This window comes from Trachinotus anak, unplaced genomic scaffold, assembly GCF_046630095.1.
Source record: "Trachinotus anak isolate AG129_WGS33_773 ecotype Australia unplaced genomic scaffold, CSIRO_AGI_Tana_v1 ptg000012l, whole genome shotgun sequence".
NCBI lineage: Eukaryota > Metazoa > Chordata > Actinopteri > Carangiformes > Carangidae > Trachinotus > Trachinotus anak.
Window position 1 is genome coordinate 11,274,328 of NW_027273863.1, and position 24,206 is coordinate 11,298,533.

General features: G+C 40.2%; 3 protein-coding genes across 4 annotated transcripts in view; 2 read left to right on the top strand and 1 right to left on the bottom strand.

Annotated features, from left to right (window-relative positions):
- LOC139629875 (alpha/beta hydrolase domain-containing protein 17A-like) overlaps window positions 1-19,977 on the bottom strand; it is a 66,842-nt gene extending 46,865 nt beyond the window's left edge. The window contains exons 1-6 of one of the 2 annotated variants that reach the window (XR_011693066.1): window positions 19,777-19,977; window positions 18,888-18,972; window positions 17,987-18,516; window positions 17,549-17,743; window positions 16,536-16,715; window positions 14,558-14,860 (exon numbers count right to left, since the gene is read on the bottom strand). Coding sequence is in view for 1 of the 2 variants with exons in the window: in XM_071492805.1 (XP_071348906.1) it covers window positions 14,635-14,860; window positions 16,536-16,715; window positions 17,549-17,743; window positions 17,987-18,513 (1,128 nt within the window). In the remaining variant the exon portion in view is untranslated. Of the gene's footprint in view, window positions 1-13,762; window positions 14,861-16,535; window positions 16,716-17,548; window positions 17,744-17,986; window positions 18,517-18,887; window positions 18,973-19,776 lie in introns of those variants that run through there. The other variant, XM_071492805.1, reaches the window with a different exon arrangement.
- LOC139629876 (GRAM domain-containing protein 2B-like) lies at window positions 1,785-11,047 on the top strand. Its single transcript, XM_071492806.1, has 13 exons — window positions 1,785-1,961; window positions 2,721-2,855; window positions 2,965-3,028; window positions 3,383-3,455; window positions 3,766-3,869; window positions 4,613-4,702; window positions 5,586-5,657; window positions 5,780-5,842; window positions 5,936-6,035; window positions 6,276-6,332; window positions 6,453-6,552; window positions 7,689-7,799; window positions 9,668-11,047. The coding sequence occupies exons 1-13, from the start codon at window positions 1,891-1,893 to the stop codon at window positions 9,681-9,683; spliced, it is 1,056 nt and encodes a 351-aa protein (XP_071348907.1). The 5' UTR covers window positions 1,785-1,890; the 3' UTR covers window positions 9,684-11,047.
- A 1,589-nt stretch (window positions 19,978-21,566) lies between the features above and the next one.
- The window catches only part of LOC139629691 (semaphorin-6B-like), a 29,205-nt gene continuing 26,565 nt past the window's right edge, over window positions 21,567-24,206 (top strand). The window contains exon 1 of the mRNA XM_071492465.1: window positions 21,567-22,181. The gene's annotated coding sequence lies outside the window, so the exon portion shown is untranslated. The remainder of the gene's footprint in view (window positions 22,182-24,206) is intronic.

Below are 24,206 nucleotides of genomic sequence, written 5' to 3' on the forward strand. Positions count from 1 at the left end.
TGGAGGTAGCGAGCTTTCTTTCCCTCAGCTTGACGTGGTGATAATTCAGCACACACACCCACACATACACACAAGTTACCTTATGTAACCTTGCTTCAAACAAACACTTCCTGAATTATTTGAAAATGCTGCATCGCTGTGATTATTTTACACAGTACGTGCATTATGTTAAATCCATCCATCCATGCGCTTCAATGAAAATTTTTTAAAAAGCAAGAGAAGCCGGAGAACTGAAAATAATTCTGAAGGGGCACTTTCCCAAAGGTTACAATTTACATCTTACATTTATCACCCTCAGTTCCATTTCAGAAGGACAAATAAAAATTTCCCTCACTAACCACAACCTCCTTCTTATGCACAATCTATGAACACACATTGAGTGACTGTACGCTTTTGAAATGTGGAAAGAACCAACATTACCAACCAAAATCATTTGTCAACACAGACTACTCAGTAGTTTCAAAGATTAGGACAAAGATTAGCGCAGCAGTCTGAGCTGCAAACAGAGACAAAGGTGGAGGAAGGGCGAGACTCAAAGGAGGAGGGAGAGTGAAGAGAGCCAACATTTGGAAGGAAATCATGTGACACCTACAATCACCTGCAGTATGACAGAGCAGGTATCTGGACACATCAAACTGCCCCGACCTGACGCTGCGTACTCCAAAGTGAAAATAACCTTCTGTCTCAGTAGCGTGTGACTTTGTTGTGCTTGGCTGTGTACTCTGTATGCACATACAGGGATTGAGGGCAATGCGTTTATTCCACAGATCATATAATTTGTAGTTTAGTACACATGTTTTCATTTCACTGGGCCTCACGACACACTATAAATTCATATAAGCCAGGACCAGAGTGTTGCATATACATTTTCAAGCAAAAAAAAAAAAAAAAAAAAAACTTTCACATTCAAATCTTCAAACCATCATCTGTAGAAAAATCATCAGCAAAATTTATAAATGAATGACAGGGGCAGTCACTATATGGTACTGAGACAAATTTTGCAAATTTACAGGCATCATAATGAAATGACCATTCCAAATTTTGATCGTCTGAACACCAAGCCCTTTTCAAGCCATTTCATGGGAAATGCAGGAAGTCTGAGCTCATGTCTCACAAACCAAACACAACGGGATTTGCTAAATTTACTGCATGTCTGTTATTGTGTCTTTGTTTGGCAAGTTGCACTACTGTAAATTCACAAGAGCTAAATATGTAAGAATGAAAGACGACATATATTTCTATTTTTCTGTATTGTAAATTTTGTATTTTCTTATGCCTTCAAGAAAAGGAAATGCTAGATTTTGAATCAATGTATGTAGTGTTTGTGGATTTATGGAGCTTTGCACTTTATGTCTGTTCTTTTATATGGCGAGGAGCAATGATGAAACACCTGTGTAAACCAGTTCTTTACATAACTGTTGTGTGGAGTCATTTTTAATCTGGGCTGTAGGCCATCAGCCGTTTGTTGATGTCTATCAGTGCAGGCTGAGCAGGTTGCAGGGCAGCAGACATCCCGTGACCGTCATTTCTCGACCACATGACATATTTCCAAATAACTGAGTCACGTTAACTGAGTCTGTGTGTGTGAAAAGTTCAGGAAAGGTCGTGCCACCCATAGCAACTGTTGCCATGAGGAGAAGAAGCTGAGCAGTGGTGTGGCTTTTACACCTGCTGTCACTGATTGGTTTAGTTCCACTGAAAACTCCCACCTCTCGCAGCTGATTGGTTGACTGAACCATAAGGAGCCAATCCTAAAAGTGGGCTGTAACTGCCTTAGTTTCTTACCTGCCACTTGCTACTTCAGAGCAATTTCCAGGAAAGGAAACTAAAATTTCAGAAAACTAAAGAGCTACAGGTTTGTGTTGCATGCATCTAAGTGTGTGCATGTGAATGACTTGGAAGATTTCATTTTTCATCATGACTCTCAAACCTGGCAGGAGATTCTCACTGGACAGCTCAGTGTGAGTATGAATATTTCCCTGTTTCAGTCACTTTTATTTTCTTTACACCATTTTTAAAAAAATACATCTCTTCTAGTCTGTCACAGCTGACTGACAATTCAAATAAGCACCACTCTAAGCGCCAGGCGTGTAGTGTATTCTCTTTTGCGGCCAGTGTTTATGGCTGCTGGTTTACAATAGTGAAACCAATCTCCAGAGATCCCTGCTGTTGCCCAGAGACTGCAGACTAACCAGAGGTCTAATGGGCTGACGGTTAGCTCAGGGAATGAGCCAACACAGCTGGTGTTCAAAGAGGTTTTTCAAGGACTTTGGAGCTGGGCTTACTTTTGCTCTCACAAAAAGAAACTATTTAGACCAGCCGAGATGTTAGATTGGGTTCACAAACAACAGCAGTATATTCACTTCTTCAGTCAACAACAGTGATGCTACACCTGATAAGGTCTCTTTGTTGATTCTTTTTGTCAGAAATTCTGCTCCTATAAATGATCTACGTGCATTTGTGGAAAATCAGCCTTCACCTGACGTAATGAAAGTGAAGATAATGAAAGGTTTACCATAGGCATGCAGCAGTTGTTTTCATCCACTCTGTGAACTCTGAAGTCCAACACGTTTACTCACGAGAAAACTCTACTACTTTATTTGCATTTGTATTTTTGTAGGATTTCTTTGCTTAATGCCATTATTTCTGTCTCAGCTGTGTGCGTCATTTAAAAGCTGCATCATCAGTGTTGACATTTCTCTCCTCCTCTCTTGGGACAGCTCTGCTGATGGACTTGGGGGTCTTCATATAAGAAGAGGCAGCGGCAGGTTCAGCAGTAAGAAAGGTCGTCAGAGTCTGGAAGAAGCCCGACTGGAGATCCAGGAGCTTAATCACAGCGTCAACTCCATCGTCAGGTAGACTCCAACGCTACACACCGTTCAGCGAGTGGGATATAGCTTAAAATGTAAAACATCCTCATCTGATTTGTGTTAGCAGTGCATTTGAACTCTTGTGTGTCCTCAGGGAGCAGACCATAACAGAGGAGAGCTTTGAGCGATCAAATGAACTTCATCAAATCAACAATCAGGTAAGTCTGCATCACCTCATCGGGCTCTTTCCTGCATGAAATATATATATATTAATATATATAAATATATATATATATAAATATATATTTCAACACATTTCTTTGCAGCACAGGGGGAATTAAAGTGGTTGTGATCAATATTTTTATTCAAATGGAAATGTGAAAGTGGTCACTCGTGGTGACAAACCAACAGTCAATTATCACCTGAACCTGGTGCTCCACTTGGCTTTACAGAGCTTCACAACACATTTCAGCTCATTGTTTATCTGTCCAACTCGCTGCTTCACTGTTTTTGTTCTCTCATCACTCTCACTGTGTTTTTAATCATTAACACTTCACTATTTTTCCCCACAGAGCTTCCTGAAGCACAATAAAAGCTTCCACAAGCTGTTCCAAGAGATTCCTGAGGGAGAAAACCTGACACATGGTAAGTTGAGCTGAGCTCCATTTACTCATTTGTTGATATTGGTTATGGATTTCACATCACATTTTGTCCTTTTTTCACTTCTGTCTGTGGTGAATAAGGAGCTGAAACACTTTACTACTTTTCTAAATGATTCAGCAGGCATGTCTTTGTGGTATAGGTGACACTGCAGAGTTTTCGATTGAAGAAACAACCACTGACACCTGTGTGTGTGTGTGTGTGTGTGTGTGTGTGTGTGTGTGTGTGTGTGTATGTGTGTGTGTGTGTGTGTGTGTGTGTGTGTGTGTGTGTGTGCGCGCGTGTGTGTATCTAGTGTTCATCTGTGCCTTGCAGAAGGAGGTGCTGTATCATGGCAAACTCTTTGTTTCTGAGCACCATGTGTGCTTCCACTCGTCTGTGCTGCTCAAAGACACCAAGGTAACACACTCAGACGCATTACAATGCAGCCCAAACCACACTGGTGAAATTAATTAACACTGAAAGAAGATTTAAATCACAATTCAGGCCAATTAAACTAATGTGTTTTTAATCTTATAGTAACAGTTTGGTTCGGCAGAGCAGTCCTTTGAGCACTCATGTCCCTGAAGCTGTAAAAGAGCCGACAACATTAACATTAACTCTCCTGCTGCCTTCAGGCTGCAGCAATTGACTTGATAATTATAAATAATTTTACTTTGACACAGCCCATAGAGAAATGTCATGTATGGCATATTTCCATATATCAAGAGTGATGTTGTCATACATGTCATACATGTCATGTACATCCTCTGGATATATGAAGATATAAGTTTAACATATATGAAATATGTATAATTTGTATACATATACGTTTTATTTGGTACAACATGTTGCAAACATATATGTTAATGATATATTCAATAATTTTAATAATAATAATTTAATAATATATATATATATAATTTCTAAATGCACATTTATTAAAACAACATGTATATAAAAATTTGATATGCTTATATTTGTTTTTCTTATTAATTTCTCATTAATTTTAAACATATCTATCTTCCCATTCTAGGAAAGTGGTCTCAGACTTTCAGACCCCACTGTATATAATATTAACATAACATGTGTACAGTTATGTTAATATTATGGTTCCAATTTCTAATATTTCATATATTATATCACATTATAACCCATTGCAGGTGGTGATTCCTGCATCCAGTGTCAAGGAAGTGAAGAAACATAACTCAGCTTTGTCTGTGTTGTCGATCCAAACTGCTGATGGAGACAAGGTCTTTAATATGTATTTTATTCTTTGATTTTTTTTTTATTTCATTATCTCTTTTTTTCTACTATTTTTGCTGCATTTTCAATACAGAGCACTCTGGGCAACACAGTATGTTGTACAGACTGTGGTAAGTCTTCTAAGAAAAACTAATGACGTGTGCTATTTATACAGTCATTACATACATTGTTGCATTAAATTGTGGATTGGAAGCTTGTTATTAAACTTGAACGCCTGCGTAATCAGGCTCTGAAGGTGCTCAGAGACATTGTGGAGCCTCTTGAGGCTCCTGGCTCAGAAACACAGAGAGCATCTACAGGGAATTATAATCATAAAACCTCCTTTAAACAGACATCCTCTCTGTTGTTGAACTCCTTACCCACAGACCTCAAAATAGATTGTTAATGGGAGCTTTTTAAGCTCAAGCTCAAACACTTTCAAAGAGCGATCAGACATGTAGGCATGAATGATCAGGTACTTGTTTTGTAGGTGTTTTGCTGTATTTTGAATAGTTTTACAATGACTCATTTAGTACAAAGTAGCTTAAACTATAAACCCTGTGCTACAGTATGTGGCAATGGCTCATGCTATGTACATGGCCCTTTTTAATTAATAGTAGTTTCTTAATTAATCAGGTTTATAAACTAATTAATAATAATAGTTTACTCAGCATGAGACAAATGGGTCTGTTGGTTTTTGTGTTGGCTACCACTCAATAAAAGGGAAGGCGGAAACTAGGCTGAGAAGACGGGAAAGTGTTTTTCAAATGCCTGCGGTGAAACTGACAGCTTGTCAAGCAGACTTCAAATTAACTTGCTTAACACAGAATTCACGTCGTTTGCTTTTGTTCCAGGCTTAACCCTTTCCCTTGCCTCTTTTTTCTTTTTCAGTACTCATTCGTGTCCTTGAGGAACCGGGAGATGTGCCATAAACTCCTCCAAAGTATCTGCTCATACGCACAGGTACTGTAGGTGCTCCCCTCAATCTGCATGCACATAACAGCAATCATTTCCTGAACAAAGGCCTTTTTTTTTTTTTTTTTTTTTTTCTTTTTCAATTAATGTTTGTGTGTCTATCTAAATAGGAGGGGAGTCTAAACGGCAGCCCTCATCTCTCCTCTGCAGAGAACGAAGCTGATCATGATGTGGTGAGATGCGGGATCTTGTAATAGCTAAACAAATATGAGTGATTGGTGCATAAAAACTGATTTAACCGCTTTCCGTCCCTGTCCTTGTCACAGGTCTCCGGTCAGTCCAGTTTTGAGGACAGCATAGATCATGACCTGACCAGACAAAATAGCATTTGTCTTGATAATGACTTTCCTCAGTTGCCCAGTGAAGGTGAGAGAAAGATGGAGGAGACAGATGAGAAAGTGTGGAACTGAGTAATCACTGCTGGTTAATGTTTTTTTTTATTGGTTTGTGCACCAAGGGAATAATGTTTATCTTTTTTCAATAATGATGTTAGCTCTTAAATTGCACTTTTCTATTTGAGATAATGATACTGAGAATGTTATTTCTTAAGCTGAAATATCTAAGTACCACTGAATGTAACAAGTATATACATTTGTATTTTTTTAGGTCCCACAAGATGCAGCTCCACTCGTCAGAGCAGCTCAATAGATGAAGATGACAGAGGTGTGTGTAGGCCCTCACAAACAGTCACACCAGTACTGTAACATCTACTCAACTTACCCATAAGTCATAGAGTAAATTGTCATTATAGAATAACGAGTTGCTGATTTTTGTCCTGACCAGCTGACTCATGGGTTGGGAGGGTCACTGAGAGGGTCACACCGTCCTCCTTCTTCAGAGAAATAAGAAATTTCAGCCCTCTCTTCTACATCTACATGATGCTGTGAGTATAATCATCTCCCACAGGCTGTGCTCCATCTCCAGTGGTTCAATGTGACAAAACTACACTGATATAAGTACTACACATAAGGCACTTCACTGTTTTCATTTTATGTTACTATATATATCTCTTTCACTGTAATTCAGGGATAAATACACCACTTTTTCCCCACTAGATTTGTTTATTAATTACCTAGTAATTAGTGACTTTACATCCATATAAAGCAAATGCTCACTTTATATATTATAGATTATAAATTAGCTGAAATTAGCTCTACCTCAATCTGCCCTTATAACAACATGTTGTATACACTTTAATGCATCAGTAATAATAATGTAGGGATAATACATTACAATATAAGAATGAAGGGCATATTTTTCTGCATAATGAGTTGTTTACTTTTGATACATGAGGATTTTGAATGCCAGGCTTTTACTTGCAATCCAGGTATTTTTATGTTGTGGTATTGCTGCTTTTACTGAAGTAAAGAACCTGATTACTTCTTCCTCCACTGTCCATCTCCCTGCTGCTTGGTATGCAGGTGTACACTTGACTACTTTTGCCGTGTTAAACCTGGAAAACTGGTGAAAGGAGACCCTGTAGGAATGTAAACATAGATGCTGAAAATAGGTGTGTGAGACTTATACCTTGAGCGACGACTTTCAGGCATCCATCCCCTCAGTATAGGCCTCTAGCTCTATGACCTGTAGGATTTCATTAGCACAGGCTGGGAGGCTGAAATGATGGAACGCGGACATTCTGTATATTTCAAAATGCTGCATCTAAAAAAAGGGTTTTGTTCTATGTAGAATTCTTTGCAGACCCAGCATAACTTTTTTGAAATGTCTGTGAAACACAGTCACATACACATAGGTGACACGCTGACTTTTTTGGCTTGGCTAGAAGCTCTCAAAGAAAGAAAAATATGTAATCCTTGAAACAACTCAGGTATAGAAATGTTTTCACACAATGTTCACTCAGGCTCCACACAGATAGATTTTACTGATATCTATTGTTAGGACTGAACAGTATGTACCCATCTAAGATTGTGCGCTCAGCTTGCGCTTTCACTTTTTGAGTGAAAACGCATTGTTGTGTGAAATCCAAGGTATTCAGGACATTATTGTGTGTGTCTGTAGAATTGTGTTCCTGCTGCTGGCGTCTGGGTACATCGGGCTAAAAATCACAGCACTGGAGGAGCAGCTGAACTCTTTGGGAGCCCTGACTGAGTTGTCTTTTCACCACAGAGAGTGAGTAGTCACATAAAGAAAAGGGAAGACTGTCAAGAGAAAGACACAGAAGGAAGTCTGTTGAGGAGAATATGTCAGATGGCTTAAACCGGTTTTGGTGTCTTTTATAACCATTACTTACTGATCAGATTAGACTCTAACAGAGTGGTTCCACAGGTTCACAACAGGAATGTGCAGAAAAGATAACTGAATACATTCCAGAGTCACACCCACTGGGAAGTATGTGTTTAAACTGCACAGACAGGTGATAAAATAAAGGAGAAACCAAAATGAAGCTTCATAGTAAAGTGTTGGGCCACCAAGTGCTGCCAGAACAGCTTCAGTGCTCCTTGGTATTGATTTCACAAGTGTCTGAACTCTACAGGAGAGACGAACGCCATTCTTCCAAAAGATATTCCTTCATTTGGTGTTTTGATGATGGTGGTGGAGAGCGTTGTCTAACTCATCAATCCAGAATCTCCCGTAGGTGTTCAGTTGATGATATGATTCACATCATTGTCATACTCATCAAACCATTCAGTGACCCCTCCTGCCCTGTAGATGGGGTCATTTCATCCTGGAAGAGAGCATTCCCATCGGGATAGAAATGTTTCATCACAGGATGAAGGTGATTACTCAGAACAAATCTGTATTGATTTGAGGTGACCCGTCCCTCTAAGGGGACAAGTGGACCCAAACCATGCCAGCAAAATGTCCCCCACAGCATAACAGAGCCCCTGGATCCCCTCACTGTAGAGGTCAATCATCCAGGCCTGCGCTGTTCTCTTGGTGTACGCCACACATGCACTGACCCACTGAGGGATGACTCAGCTGACCATGTCACTTTTTTCCACATCTCTGTAGAGCATTGACTCTGGTATTTGCACCACTGAGCACTCAAATGTGCATTCATCTTTGTAATGAGGGCTTTATTCACTGCAGCCCTACTATAATATCCCTCTCTGTGTAATTGTAGACGGACTGGTCACATCCTGCACTGACATTCTCAGTCACCTGAGGAAGAGTTGCTCTTCTGTTTTTCCTTACATTTCTCACTAATGCATGAGCATCACAGTCATCAAAGGTGTGCTGTCGACCACCGTCTCCAACCCTATTTACTGACGTCTTTCCCTCAGCTCTAAATGCAGATGTCACTTTAGTCCCTGTTCCTATTGAAACACCAGCCAGCTGAACAGTCTTTGTTTGAAGCTCCTGCCATCCCTGCCCCAACAGTGAACCCTCTTTCAAAGTCACTCAGATCTTTTCCTCTTGCCATCTTGACACAAAATCAGAATCAGCTGCTCAGTATTTTTATACATGATGCCACAGAGCATGACTGGCTGTAAACTGCTTAATGTTATCACGCAGTACAGCTGTGAGGAAGCATCTGCATTTGTGATGTTTCTCTGCTCGTTTATTCAGGTTTTTCTTTTCATTTGTCACCTGTCTGTATATGTTTACATATGCTTTTACAACCTGAATTTAAATTCTTTAAAGTTTAAAGTTATATGGATATTTTTTATCAATGACAATGAATTTAGTGTGTATGAATGAAATAATGCAACAAAGTACACTTATATAAGCTCTGCACTTAAATACAATTTTAAGTACTTGTCTTTTTATTTACTTGATCTAGAGTAGATGGACCACACAAACCTGCACGATGTAAAGTGGTAAGAAAGAACTAAAATGCTGCCACTCTAAATATTTTAGTACACATAGGTGATAATTCTCTGCAGGTTCATCACTAAGTAAACCATACATAATTTCACGTGACGAAATGCAGACTCTAATAGGTACTGTGTGGTCTTGCTTCTTTTAGTAATGTAAAGGATGTGAGTAGTTCCACCACTGTCCTCTCCTCATGCCTGTGGCTTCTTCTTTTGCAGGTACCAAGAATCATAGCCAGTGACAGAGGATTGTGGAAAAAAAAACTTCTAGGAAGTCATGCAATGTACCACTCTCTTAAGATCCTACACTGAACCCTGTCTAGACTGACTCCCAAAAGCATCTTACCACTGAGACTCTGTCCATTTGACATGTAGTACATCTTGTCCAAAGAAATTTTACAATATCTTAAACATATTAGTTCCCTCACAGTAGCAAGTTCCTGTATTAGTGCCATGTCATGCATGTGATGCAAGTCAGCAGTAAGATGCTTTTGGGATGTCTGAACCCGGCCACACGTGGTGAACTACATGGATGACTGACTGTGCTGGCGGACTGTTAGGCATGCACTGATTCTTTGCTGACAGATCCAAAACTGAAGTGAGGCTCTCCTGTGCTGAGCCATATGGAGGCATCCTGCTGAAACCATGTTTATTTCCTGGCCAGTAAACAGCTGAGCTCAGCTTGCAGAGGTTGCTGGAGCCTTGACCGTCAGTTTCCTGGATCAACACAACCTATAGCACTGAGAACACACCAGAGACAATCTCAACAAGGAGGACACTTTCTTACTGGTTGATTTGGAATTGATTGTATATTTTGAATTTGAGGTTTAATCCTGTGTTATTTAACTGCTGGGGTCTAGTGTTCGAGACAGACTGTCAATGACAGACATCAGCCAGCAGAGGGCAGTCACTTCCATTAAAACTGATTGATACATAAGATACCAAGACAGGATTTCACACTTGAATAAGTGCAGGAACTGAAATTCCCTTTGAATGTACATGTTATAAAACTTTAGCCACTGACCTTTTGGTACATCAATCCTGTTAATAAATGCTGAATAATTAATTTCATGCACATTTTGGCCAATAGATTTCCATACCTTTTAATTAATTTTCATGAGCAAACATTTATATTATTATACTTGAAAAGCACGTATATGTTATGTCAAAATACCTGTGAATGTGTAAAAGTGATTATATGTCAGCTCTAACATTGCATGAATTTAAAAAATACACAGGTTATTTTTAAAACTGATATTCATCCAAGGGCATTAAACTATTTATGAAATTATTTTCCAAAACTTTTCCAGGCCTGGGAAATCCCTAGTTTCAAATGATTTTGCAGGATTTTTACAACTGTATGAGCACTGTACCATATCGACATTGATTCCAGCCAATGGGAAGAGACTTTGTATGATTTTTATGTATTATTCAAAACCCAGTGTCACAGGTGTATAACTCATGTTATCAAGTCACTATGTACACAAAAAATGTTGCTTTTATTTTTTTATCACTGACTATATGACCTTGTACACAGTCATATTAACTTATGCTGTGTTTAAAAATATGACTGTTTTAAAATAAATATTATCAAGCTCATATTTTTGTACATAAGTGATCTTTTTATTATTTTGTAGTCCATAAAAAGGTCAAGATTCAGTCCCATGAATTAATTTCATTACATCATATTCTCAGTTCAAAAAAGCAACATAAAATTACAAATCATAATACAAAGAATAGAATAGGTAAGTACAGTAACCATATAAACAGCCCACTAATATGGTCTAGCCCCCCCAACCACCCACCCACCCACCACCGTCCCACTCAAACTCTAGCACAAAACTCAGAACAATACATCAGTTAGTATCAGCAATAAAAAAAAAAATTCAAATAAACGTCCCGTTTTTTTTTTTGTTTGTTTTTTTTAAAGCGCTTCATTGTTCCAATGCCATGAGTTCAGCTTTATCCTCACACAGAATACATAATAGAGATAACGTCCCACCCCATCATTTGCTCGGCAAAACACAATAGACATGCATACAGTTTTCACTGTTCCACCCCCCCACCCCCATCAATAAACATTCAGGGCCAGAGGATACAATGTACGTCAACCATAGTGGTGCATCAATAAAACGGCAAATTTCCAACCCGTTTCTTGAACCAAACCCCATGAATGAAAAGTGGATCCAGTGGTTTCCCTGATAATACGACCTGTCCAGGAAAATCTGAGGCCTACTTCTATTTTTAGAGAAAAGCAATAACTTTCTCTAATTCTTCTGACAGCTCAGATCCCTGGTTCAAGATGGTAACAGATTTCCATTATTTACATAATCAGAAACACGAAGCACAGGATGAGATTAGAGAAATTCCCTGTTCGAAATGATGACAGCAAGCAAGTGGTGTTTGGTAACCTTTCCACCACTTACTTAGACCCACTCGCACTCCCAAAAATGGAGCAATCAGATCAGTGCTAGTTCAGTACATGTTCCCTTTAACAAATTGCAGCTACTTTCACTGAAACTGATGGGTCTCCTGTGCTGCAGACACCTTGTGTAGATCTGAAATGTGGCGCTAGCCTGCGACTACAAAACCAATTCTTGTACTTTTTCAGGTCTACACACAGGGCCTATTAGTACATATTCAAACGGGACGCTAGTATCCTTTATGCTGGCCTGTAGAAGACAGTCAATAATAATGAAGACACACAAACTTACATTTTATACCCTTATTACACTTTGGATGCTTTGTACAATAGTGCTGAACTTAAGACCTGCTTTTGTCATGCTTGATCTGATATATATAAATGTGTAAATATACTGTATACTACAGTATGTGTGTGTGCATGTTGTGTTTGAACGTGTATATGTGTATGTGTGTGTGTGTGTGTGTGTGTGTATATGTGTGTGTTGATGTGCAAAGGTTTGTGTGGTGGAACCTGCACCACACCAACAGTGAGAGGCTCAAATATGGCTTGTGTCAGACATGAAGCGTGCTGCCACCCATAAGAGAGCTCCTACATTTTAGGGCCACAGAGGTTAAAACAGAGCTATAGTAGACATGATGTCCCGTCCTAGTGCCCGATCTGAATCACATTGTTAGTCATAACATCAACACGCATGGTTCTGAAACAAACAGTCCATGGCCCTACACTACGACAAACACGTTTGGATTAACTACATCAAGACAAAAACGTTACAAGAAAATGTGCTGAGGGTGAAGATGAACGGGAGGCTGTCTAACTCTGGTGATGAGTGTTACTGGAACAAGACTTGGAAAACAAACTGTGCAGTAAGACTACAAGTTAATCAGTATGGCTCTGACGAAGCATGATTATTCTGAACGGACATAATCCTCATTAGTTTGGTGAACTGAGCAGCTACTCTGTCTTGTTATACCCTCAAAGCCTCCAAAAAGGGTATGTTCACCAAATTTTTAAAGGAATAGTTTGACATTGGAAAATATGCTTGGTTTGCTTTCTTGCAGAGGGTTAGATGATTAGATCAATAAATCTCTCATGTCTGTACGGTAACTATGAAGCTAGAAACAGCAGCCAGTTAGCTTAGCTTAGCGTTAACACTGGAAAGTGGAAACAGGTGGAAACGTCGTGCCTAAAGGTACCAAAAAACTAGCCTATCATGCCTATTAGCACCTCTGTGGTTTTATGGCAGGTTATGTGCACAGTCACTTCCTGGAAGAGAGCGGCATAAATCTTCTAATTTAGCTCTTAACACAAAAGTCAATAGGTGCCTTTCCCAGAATGTCAAGCTATTCCTTTAAATCTGACTTACGTCTGCTGTCACTAAGTCGGCCCAGCCTTAAAACGTCACACATCAGTAATCAGTGAAGGGCTACAGCCTTCTGTTTAGAGCAAACCCATCTAATGTGACATGAAAATTACTGACTTAACCTTCACTTCTATAGCCGTTTCACTAATTCCTAAGAAATATCCACATAACCAGAGATGATATCAGTGTGGCTCTCGGAGACCTGTTTCCATTTCAACCACACAATCATTCTTGTTCAGAATATGTAGGACTCGGTGGGAAAAGCAATACGGGGAAATCAAAATAATTCCCTGCAAGTTGCTGCTGCAAGTCTGTGGACAGTAAAAAGCTAAAGTTACAGCACAGCCAGGAAATTAAATGGAAGCTGGCCATCCTGTGATCTTTTGAGTCAGAAATGAGGGAGAGGAAAGTATGAGACACCCAACAGCCATACAAGCTATGACAGTATTCCAGACTAGTCCATGTGTATCCACCGTAGCTGACAAAGGAAAGATGGACCCCCAAACCACACAAAAAGAGTAGGTTAGTGTTAGCTGGATAACAACTTGGGAAATGCCCTGGCAGTCAGACGGATGTCCATTAACAGGTAAACAGAGAGTGGAGGGGGAGGAAGGGGGGGGCACATGCTTGACCAGAGTTTGTCCACTGTCCACTGGAGAGAGAACTGGTCAAGCTGTGGAGGTATTCTTCATACATACACTTGCAAAAAAGGAGAAAAAAAAAATCATTATTGATAAGTCTCCATGATCCTCCTCCACTTGCAGTTGTCCAAGTTATCAGGATGACCATTTCTTTCAGCACTGCCTCACTCACACACATACATACATACACACACACACACACACAAACTCATACACCTGCACACATTATTCAGGTGTCACAGGTCCATGGAGATATGAATATACACTCGACATACACATCCATGATTTATTCATTCACTAACATGTCACACTCAAAGATAACATCTGTGTGCCTTTTTGGACAAAGCACATTGTTCTTCCTTCTTAATTCATGTGAGTAAACACATTTTAAAGCTGCAATTCACAATTTTTCCAACATTAAAAACTTTGTTTCATCTTAGTTCTTGTTTTTAACATTTTCATCACACTCCACCATACAGATGGATATGGCTAATGAGAGATTATAAAATGTTCTCACCTTTAAAACAGGGAACAAAAGATAGGTTGCGTTGAAAATTAACCTTAAGGTGTGCTGCTTCAAAGACACACAGATGTGGCAAAAATCACACATCCTTTTTAGGTCTATTTCTCACCCATACTTTGCAAACATACTGACATACTCTTTCTCTCTCAGTCTCATTCACACTCGTGCACACACACACACACAAACACACACACACAGTCTCATTCATACAAACGCAGAGAGGCTGTAGTTTGTTTCTCAGGCATGCTGTGCAGCCAGGTCCTGGTTGATGAAGCGTCGTAACCTCTCCAGGTACTGGCTGTAAAGCTCAATGTCGTTGTGACCGGCTCCCTCAACCCAGAGGGGCTCCACGGCCTTGGGACAGCGCTCAAACAGGGCAAGACCATGAGAGAAGTCGATCACCTCGTCCTCTGTACCGTGGATGATGAGCACTGGAGATGGGATCTTTGACACTTTCTCGATACTGGTGGAAAAATTTAAATAATGGAGGCAATTAACGCACTAACAACACAGACTGCATTTTAGTCAACATGCCTGAGATGCATTTAAGTGACATTACATCTAAAATCTTTCTTTAAAGCATCAAACATTCAGCCCTGTTGACTTGAGATTCTTCTTTGACAAAGAAAAAACAAGCAGATGTAGTCAGCTTGTTGAATTACAATAGATTCCAATAATGACAGGTTTTCATTGCCGTTCCTACAAATGCTTATTATGTTACCAACTATCACTGTTAAATCAAAATAAGGTTAAGTACACTACATCACATTATGGTAGTACATGGTGATAAACTTAACAATACAACTTTAACTTTTCAGAAATTTCACTGTGAATCTGTTTGTACATAAAACACCAAGATGGGAAGTTGTGTTTCTGACTAATCCAGAGAATGTAACGCCTGACAAATCAAGATAATTTATAACATTTACAGCAACACAATATGGACCCCAGGAACAGTAGCTACTGCAAAGCTAATATCCAACAGGGATAAAAAAAATTTAAAAAAAAAAATTAACAAATCCTTTTAAGTATGTATTTGCACTCTTGCTCAATGATATGCAACATTGCCCACAGTGGTCTAATGTAAGCAGAGATAAGGGGTGACTAAATTGATATAAATGATATGGAAATAGCTTAACATTGTGAGGCAGCTGGATTTCTCTGAGTCCATCTTGCCAGGCTCAAAACTATTCACTTGTGGCTGAACTACGGTGGTCCAGATCAATCAGCATCCTATGAGGAAGGAATCATACTGGCAGCTATAGGTGCGTCTTAGGTGTGACAACAGCAGAGGCAACTGCTCATTAACTATGGTGACTCCTACAGAGGTTAGTGTAGATGCTGCTATAGCATCCATTATATCAGAACTGGGGAGTATTTCTTCATTAAAAGAGGAGCAAAGAACAGAACAGAAGGATTTTTTTGATGGAAGAGATATTTTCATTCTTCTCCAGAGTCGCTATGGCAAGAGTTTGATTAACCAACAGGCTCTCCTGATAGTGAAAAAAATGGGAAGGATGCAGAATCTGATTGGCTGAGGGTAGCACGTGATAGATGGTTCATCCAATCACCTGCCAAGTATTTTTTTGAAAGCACCTGCCTTTTTCCAAGCAGTTTCTAACGAAGCCTTCTCAGATGGTTCTGTGTAACAAACTATCTGGCACATGAGGTTAGAAAGATCTCGGACAGGAAACACATTTCTATTGTGTCACAGTATATACTGTGTGTGTATGTATATATATATATATCCCAAGCTCATTCATTTACCTGACACTTTTGTTCAAAGTGACTTATGAGTGTGCTCATCACTGCTTTATGTTGCACTATAATGCTCTGATGATTACCAGCATTTTAACAGAAGCTGTGCATTTAAAAATGAAATATTTTGGCTTTGGAACAGAGTGGGCAACTGCACATAAGCTGGTTACACCACGGGACATTTAATTAACATTTTCATAATTCTTTTACCACAGTGATGAATTTTCATCAATTCATTTGAGCTTCCTATAAATATCTTATGAGCATTTGATATGAAAAGACACATTTTGAGTGAAATGTCATTTTTTTCTAAGATTATATTTAAAACATTGACAACACAGAAAATAAAACTGAAATATGTTCTTAGTCGAGAGACTTACTTAGGGAAAGCATCGAAGCAGTATGTTTTCTTGGTGTCAGGGAAGGCCACTCTCATACCAGAGGTGAGAGGGGAGTGCAGGACCACAGCAGCACACTCAAAACGTGATGCCAAGTCTACAGTGGGCACTGTGCCAATGCTCTGTCCGTACAGGATGATATTCTCAGGGCTGATGCCATACCTGAGGTCACACACACAGATTTCAGTATAAAATGTCAGAAAAAGAGTCACTTATATTCTGTAAATACCTGTATGTCAAGTACAAAACAACTGATGTGCAAGGGTGTAAATTTTCATATGCATGGATCATTAAGCCCATCAGTCCAACACATGGGAACAAAAATCTGTGTGTTTCATGTTAATAATAACACACAGATTTGAAAGAGAACATAATCAGCAAAGAGTGGGAAGGCTCACTTGCCAAGGACTGCAAAGCCATGAACAAACAAAAAATGAAATGTAATAATAATTACCAGCCATTTTGACATAAATACATTTTACCCCACCTGTTTAAATATTATCTTAAGTACATAATAAGGTGCTGTGTGAGTGAATTCACATTCACATAAATGTTTGTTGTATTTAAATCTTAACTTTACAGTGGCCTCAAATCACCTCTATGCTGTCATCTGGGAATGTTTCTACTAACATAAGGCTCATTAACCATACTGGCAACAGATAAACAAGAGGAAGTTTTAATTTTCAGAATTTTAGATGCTGCCGCTTCATGTAGAGCTCAGCATGTGGTGCCCAATCATCAATCTCTTTGAGCGAGAGCCATTATTTAGCTTTGATTTGACTGGCTGATGGTCGGAAAGGATACCATGGTCAGCGGGGAATAAATCTGTATAAAACTCAGTCAACCAAATGTTATTTTCACAAAGTGTTACTGGCCAGTGATGTGAGTGACCCTTACTGATTTATCTACTAAAGACACTGACACTGGCATTTGGTGCTTGTTGGCTGTTAATTTAGGACCCTGGGTGGATGGGAACAGAGTTTCTGCCAGCTTACCGGGAGCGCAGGGCATGCCAGGCGGCATCAATGTCAGCATAAAGGTTCTTCTCAGAGGGCTTGCCAGTACTAACACCGTAGCCTGAGTAGTCATAGGAGAAGATGTTGCAGTTGATGCGTGTGCCTAAGCCAATGTAGAAGCTGCTCATCTGGCCCAGGTCTACTGCATTACCATGAGAAAACAACACTGTAAACCTGAGAGACAAAGGAGGAAGAGGCAAGAAAGAAAGAAGGAAGTTAGGCAGCAGGCTGAGGTTAAGCAGGAACACTGCTGAACTGGAAAGCCCAGAGTTGACGGAAAATTGTGGGATATATCTGTATGACTGAGAATACTATATGTGTAGAAAGGCACAAGCACAAGCAAAACACAGTCATACAGTGTTGTTGTGTGTATGGAGGCACATTCAGTCTCGTGTTCAGGGGTGGTGTGTGTCTCACCTGGCATTGGGGGCACAGCGAATGTACATGCATCCAACCCTGTTCCCTCGGCTGGACCTGGTCAGGAATACATCTGTCACATCCAGCTCTCTCTGTGAATACTGAAACTCTGCTCTCTCTGTGAGGTGCAGCTTCCACCTGCCTTCACTTCCACCTCCACTTCCACCGCCACTGCCGCCACTGCTGCTGCCACCTCCACCGCCGCCGCCACCACCACCTCCTCCTCCTCCTCCTCCTCCTCCTCCTCCTCCTCCACCAGCACCAGCACCAGCACCAGCACCTCCTCCTCCTCTGTCACCTCCACTACCAGTGGCCAATCGGGAACGCAGTCCTGGGGCTCCAAGTGATGGCAGGGCAGCTCCAGAGCTGGATCCAGATGCAGTTCCAGCTCCAGAACCTGGATCTGGGTCAGGGAGGAGGGCATAGGTGGGCTCTGGAGGGAGGAAAGCCAATTTGGCTGCAATGCGACTGGGGCAAGGGGGGCAGCAGAACAGGCAGCATAGCTCTCGTATGGACAGACCGTTCATCTTCTGGTAGAAAAATAAACATGGGCAACAAAGTAATTAGGTTGCAGAAAAACAGAATAAGAACAGGACTTGCATCTTTATTTCACAGCAGGGCTTTCCACTGTGCTTTTTCCACTCTAGTCAGAGGGGATTATTACATTTTAAATATAATATAAGGCTTATTCATTATAAGACAAAACAAGCAGTGGAACAATTACTTGAGGCAAATGTTTTAACAGTCATCTAATAAATACATGGAAAAAGAGATGAAATGCATCAGGGTCTGCGAATTCAGTTCAGGTGACTGACTGTTCAATCAAATCTTATGTTCGCTTCACTTCCCCTAACCAGTCTCCTGAGAGAAGTCCTGGACAGAAATTCTGTTTTGAACATACCTGGATTCAGAAATCCCTGGGTCTTGGAATGAACCGGCACACAATGGTGCCAAAGCCTTCTGGTCTAGTCACTGAGCTGCTGGATCTGAGTTACAAAAGAAAAGATAACACATTAAAATGGCTTGTCGTCATGTGACAACAAGCTGTATATGGCAACATGCAGTCACACTGGTATGACCACTTAGCTGGCCTGGTCTTTTGATATTACTCTTTCTGGAGCTGTTGTGTGCTGATATTAAATGACAGATGATAAATATTCAGAGGTGCATGTCCTGATTCTTGCTTTATAACATATGGCATTTGAGACTAAACAAAAATTAAACATTGACCAAAATGTAAACAGTAACCTGGCTTCACAGCAATGAGGAAGAGATAACCTTGATTCAAAGATTACACACAACACGTACTCATTAAAAGGGTTGAACGCCAGATGCTAGAGTCATCACTGTACACCTCCTGTTACCAAAGAGCATTTCTTATGGTAAAAGTTATATACATACACCATGTACTGAGGCTGCTATACTCTCACTGCAGGATTAAAGTGATTCAGATGCCCTGATGTGATCGCGGACACTGGTGACTAATTACAACACCCCCTCAACACAGAGACAGCGACTGATGTGCTAATGTAGCTACATGGTTAACAACGATATTAACCTCTAATGTTAGCCAGGGATGATGGGGATATAACGCCAGCGGTATGTTGACTTAGCATACCGACACCTGGAAATGTAGATAAGCCACGTATAACAGCGACTGATAGACATTAGCCACTGTGCAGGTTAATGGCATTTAACAGTCAAAATATCATCACTTATCGTTAGCAAGGCAACCAGCTAGCGGCGGCGGCTAGCTCGCTAGCACGATAGCCTCAAAGCTAGCTACTTACCAATTCACAGTATGTCGGCAACCAGGCTGGTGTGCCCCTATATGTACACAGAAGCAGCACACGACTTCGACAATCCTTCTTGTGTCTTGACATGGATGGTTTTACTCAAGTGTACTGACAGTTGTCGGTGGCTAGCTAGCTGAAATTCATGGCAACCAGATATTTTTTTTATACTACTGTCCGACTATAGCCGGAAGTGACGTAAGGCCGTATTCCTTTTTCAAAACTTCAAAAAATGTACCAGAGAATAATTTAGTATCATCACATTTATATCGCACATATACACGGCTATGAAACTAATGGGGGAAATAACTTACAGGGTTGTGTATGTATTCATTTACCATTTTTATACTTCACAACATTTCAGTTATTTATTTCTCCACTAAATTAACTTGATAATACCCTGTCTTAAAACATCATACATATAACAACAACACACTCAATTGTGATAAAGAAAATAATAAAATAAAACAAGAACAAAAGAAAAAGAAAAACAAAACAACAACAAAAGCACACATTCAATCCAACATGGAAAGTGGATTAAATATTAAAGCTATAGAGCATGTAACACAAACAAGGTGTTTGTGGTTTATGTTCATTCCAGTCTGAATGTTTAAAAACTCCTTTACCACAGTTTTACAATTTCCAATTATAAATAAAGGTCCTGCATTTAAAATATGAATTAAAAGTAGATTTGTATTACAAGCAAAATGTTCTTGTATCAACAATGAAGTTACTCATTATGCAGCAGCATGAGCTATTTTGGTGTTGTACACATTATGAAAGATTAGATTATCTGATTAATTAATTAACAACACCTTCATGTTGCAGCTGCTCCAGTGGGAGCCAGTTTTAATAGCTTTGTTTGCTGTTGGGCAGTTTATTCTATAATAATGCATCATATTTTAGAGACTGTCTGTAAAAATCATCTGCCTGCCCTCCACTTATCTCTGAGACATGAAAGACAGATCCATCACACACCTTTAACTCACAACAGCAAATGACACTGATCACCCCCTCGATCCACTCATCACATTACTGCTGTCTGGTCGTAGATGCAGGACTTTAACATGAAGAAGAGCTCACTTTGGCAAAACTTTTGTCTCCTCAGCCACTGCGGCCCTAAACAAACTGCCTCACTGACTCTGTGTGTATGGATCCAGACATGTCCAGATAAATCTCACTCTGGGACAATACTATTTATCGATTTCACTATAACTGTGAAATACAAATAAATCTGGTGGCGTAAGAAATACAATATTTCCTCTTGAAATATAGTAAAAGTATGAAATATTTAGCTAAATGAATTGGCCTAGTGTTACTCTACCTGAAGACTATACTTAAGCACAGTGCTTGAGAGATGTTTGTACCTTTCAACTACAGTCCAGAATTATTTGGCATCAAATCATTATGCAAAAAAAAAATCCAGATACATATTTCCATCTATACATTTTGCAAGCTACAAAAAAACAGTATTTTTAGTAATGTTCAAAACCTCTAAATGGGTGCAGGTGCATTTCTTTATCTTAAAGATACCTTTGTACTCATTGTAAGATAAAAAAAAAACTATATCATTATTCTATACTATTGCCATGATTAAGTCTATTGTGTTATAATAAATGTTATATTCTTCAATTAAGCTTTTATGTTTTTTTATGTTTTTGTAAGTCACAACTTTCCTGAACATTATCAAACACAAGGTGTGTGTGTGTCTGTGTGTGTGTGTGTGTGTGTGTGTGTATGTGTATGTGTGTGCGAGAGAGAGAGAGAGAGAGAGAGAGAGAGAGAGGTTCTCCATTCATCATTGATCCACTGCAGGACTGTGTTTCAGGGGGTGTGAATTATGGGCCCCTGCCGTCACTGTGCCTGCTCTACGTTGGACATTTCACCTCGCCACTGTAAATTTAAAAAGAGGATTACGTTTTGCTGACTGTGGCTTTGAAAGCCGTAGCTTGACCAAGTGCGGACAACCGGCCGGTCCCCCCTGGCAGAAGACTTAATACAGTCCGCAGTTGCAGGATCTGGGATTTTGCAAGGGTCTGAACAAGGCTTTCGGGAAAGAGAACGTAATCTGGATCACAGAAAACCCTAACAGGTTCCTGTATAAACCTTAAGACTACGGACTTTTTCTCTCCAAGGGGGGAAAAAAAAAACGTTTTGTAGTTGACTGGGCGTTTTGGACGCGCTCGGTAAACGGTGATGCTACGGCGACGCGCAGGAACCGTAGAGGGAAGAGACAGGTGAGGTGCGGCTGGGGAGCTGCTGTTATTTCAGGGAGGCTTTGGACACGGAGAGCCGTGGTATCCATCACCCTTTTCTCCACAGAGAGGAAGAAAAGCGACCGGAGAGGGCGAGTTGGCGACTGGCACCTGCCACAGTCTCCCTATACCTGGCCATCTGGTGCGGTGAGTGTGCCAAATGGTGGGATTGAGAGATGGATAGGGTTTGTGTGAGGGAGACGGGGGTGGGGGGTGGATAGGATGGGATGGGGTGAACAGGTATATACAGCATGTGCGCAATTGTGTTACTGCCATCAAACGCGATGCTGCATTATCACTCCTCCGGGTTAACCAATAGATGTCTGCCTGGCATCGTCTGGACCTTTGTGGACATGAACTGCTCTTTGTGTCTGCTGCAAGTTGGATGTTTTATTTCCATATCATGTGCAAATCTTTCTTGCATATCGTCGTTCTTTCACGTGTTGCATAGGATCTTACATTGTTTCTGTCACGTAGGTTTGAAGTGATGTCTCAGCAAAAAAAAAAAAAAAAAAAAAAAAAAAAAAAGAGATCACAATACTTAAACATTATAACGCTGCATTGCAAAGACGAGCACAAAGCCTGATTGAAATTCTTATTGAGATCACGACCCGGATCATAGGTCGTGATCTAATTGCTTTCAAATGCTATATTTAATTGTTCCCCTGTGTAAATTAATAAGGTGTTATTAAATGTTTGCTTCAGGTTTTCTTTTAACAAGAGTAAAGGTCAGATCTGATGATTTGGAAGCCATAATGCCAATTGATTATGTCATTAATCACTCACAGTGGAGTAACAGGAGTGGCATGATACACGCACACAGCAGGCTATTAGTCTACTGGTATGTAAAGAAAAGTCCAAATAAAGACAAAGAAATATAGTTATTAGTTAATTAGAAGACTGACTTACTTTGGACAACTGGAGACTGCACAGATGAATATCTAAAATACAAAAAAAAAAACCTTTTGTCCGACATGTGTCCTGTAGGCTGCACTTAAAATTGCTTGCCACCTAAATTGCCCATAACTATAGTGCACACTCTCAACCTCTATGGCCCGAGTTAAATGCTCACTCACTGCTGTCTTAGCTCTTGCTGAGATGATTTAGTAGTTATTTGTTATTTATTGTTTACACCTTCATCCTTCACACTAAAAGCCATCCAGTTCCACAGAAGGACTATAACAGCTCCCAGCTGCTGCTGTTTATGTTTGTGTTTCTGCGTGAGTTGAAAAGCAAAAAAAAAAAAAAAAAAAAAAAGAGAGAGAGATGGTTGGAGACCCAAAAAAATAAAAGGAGGAGATGGAGAGACAGAAACACAGACAGACAGATTGGGAGATACAAAGGATAAAGTGTGGCAGATAGCAATCTGGCATATAGGCTACAGGGTGATAGGCAGAGGATGTAAATGACAGAAAAAGAAATGATGGAGCAGAAAGCACAGAGTGAAGGAGCGTTGAGGGAGAGGGGCTGCAGACAGCAGTCTGAGCGGGTGTGAATGGTCTCCCTGTTATCCCCGCTGCCCACACAGACAGCCACACAGCAGCCGTGTGAGCAGGTGCTGACCCCACCACACAGCAACCGCAGGGAACAACAGGTGCAGCCACTGTTTCCTTCAGCTTCCCTTTGGAAGGCAGTCTAACACCCGCCCATCCCAAACATACAGCTATACCAAAGCACCCTCAGCTCATAAAGAAGGCAACCAAATGGATGCTTAAGTGTACATTTAGGAAAATAGCATGCAAATCTCAGGCTTGAGTAATTCCGTTATAAAATCAATTACGCTGCAAACAAAGTTGGAACCACTTGAAGCAATAAGGCAAAGCAGACTGCAGGTAAAAGCAATCTGAGAGAGGGCCTCAGGGTGACACAACTGCCCACAGGGACATTTAATGAGCTCTATTGATCTCATAGGAGCGTATTCAATCACACATGCTAAGCTGCAAACAGAGCAGCTCAAGCATGAAAAAAAATGAGACTGGATTGCAGCATAATACAGCCTACCCATAAAGAGAGTAAATCAACAGCACATGAGTGTGTTGAGGTTGCTAAGGAGCACGTTTCTAGAAATGTGTTGAATGACAGTCAGAGATCAGGTGTGTGTGTGTGTGTGTGTGTGTGTGTGTGCGTGTGTGTCTTTGTGTTTGTTTCACTGTGAGATGAAACAGACAGAAG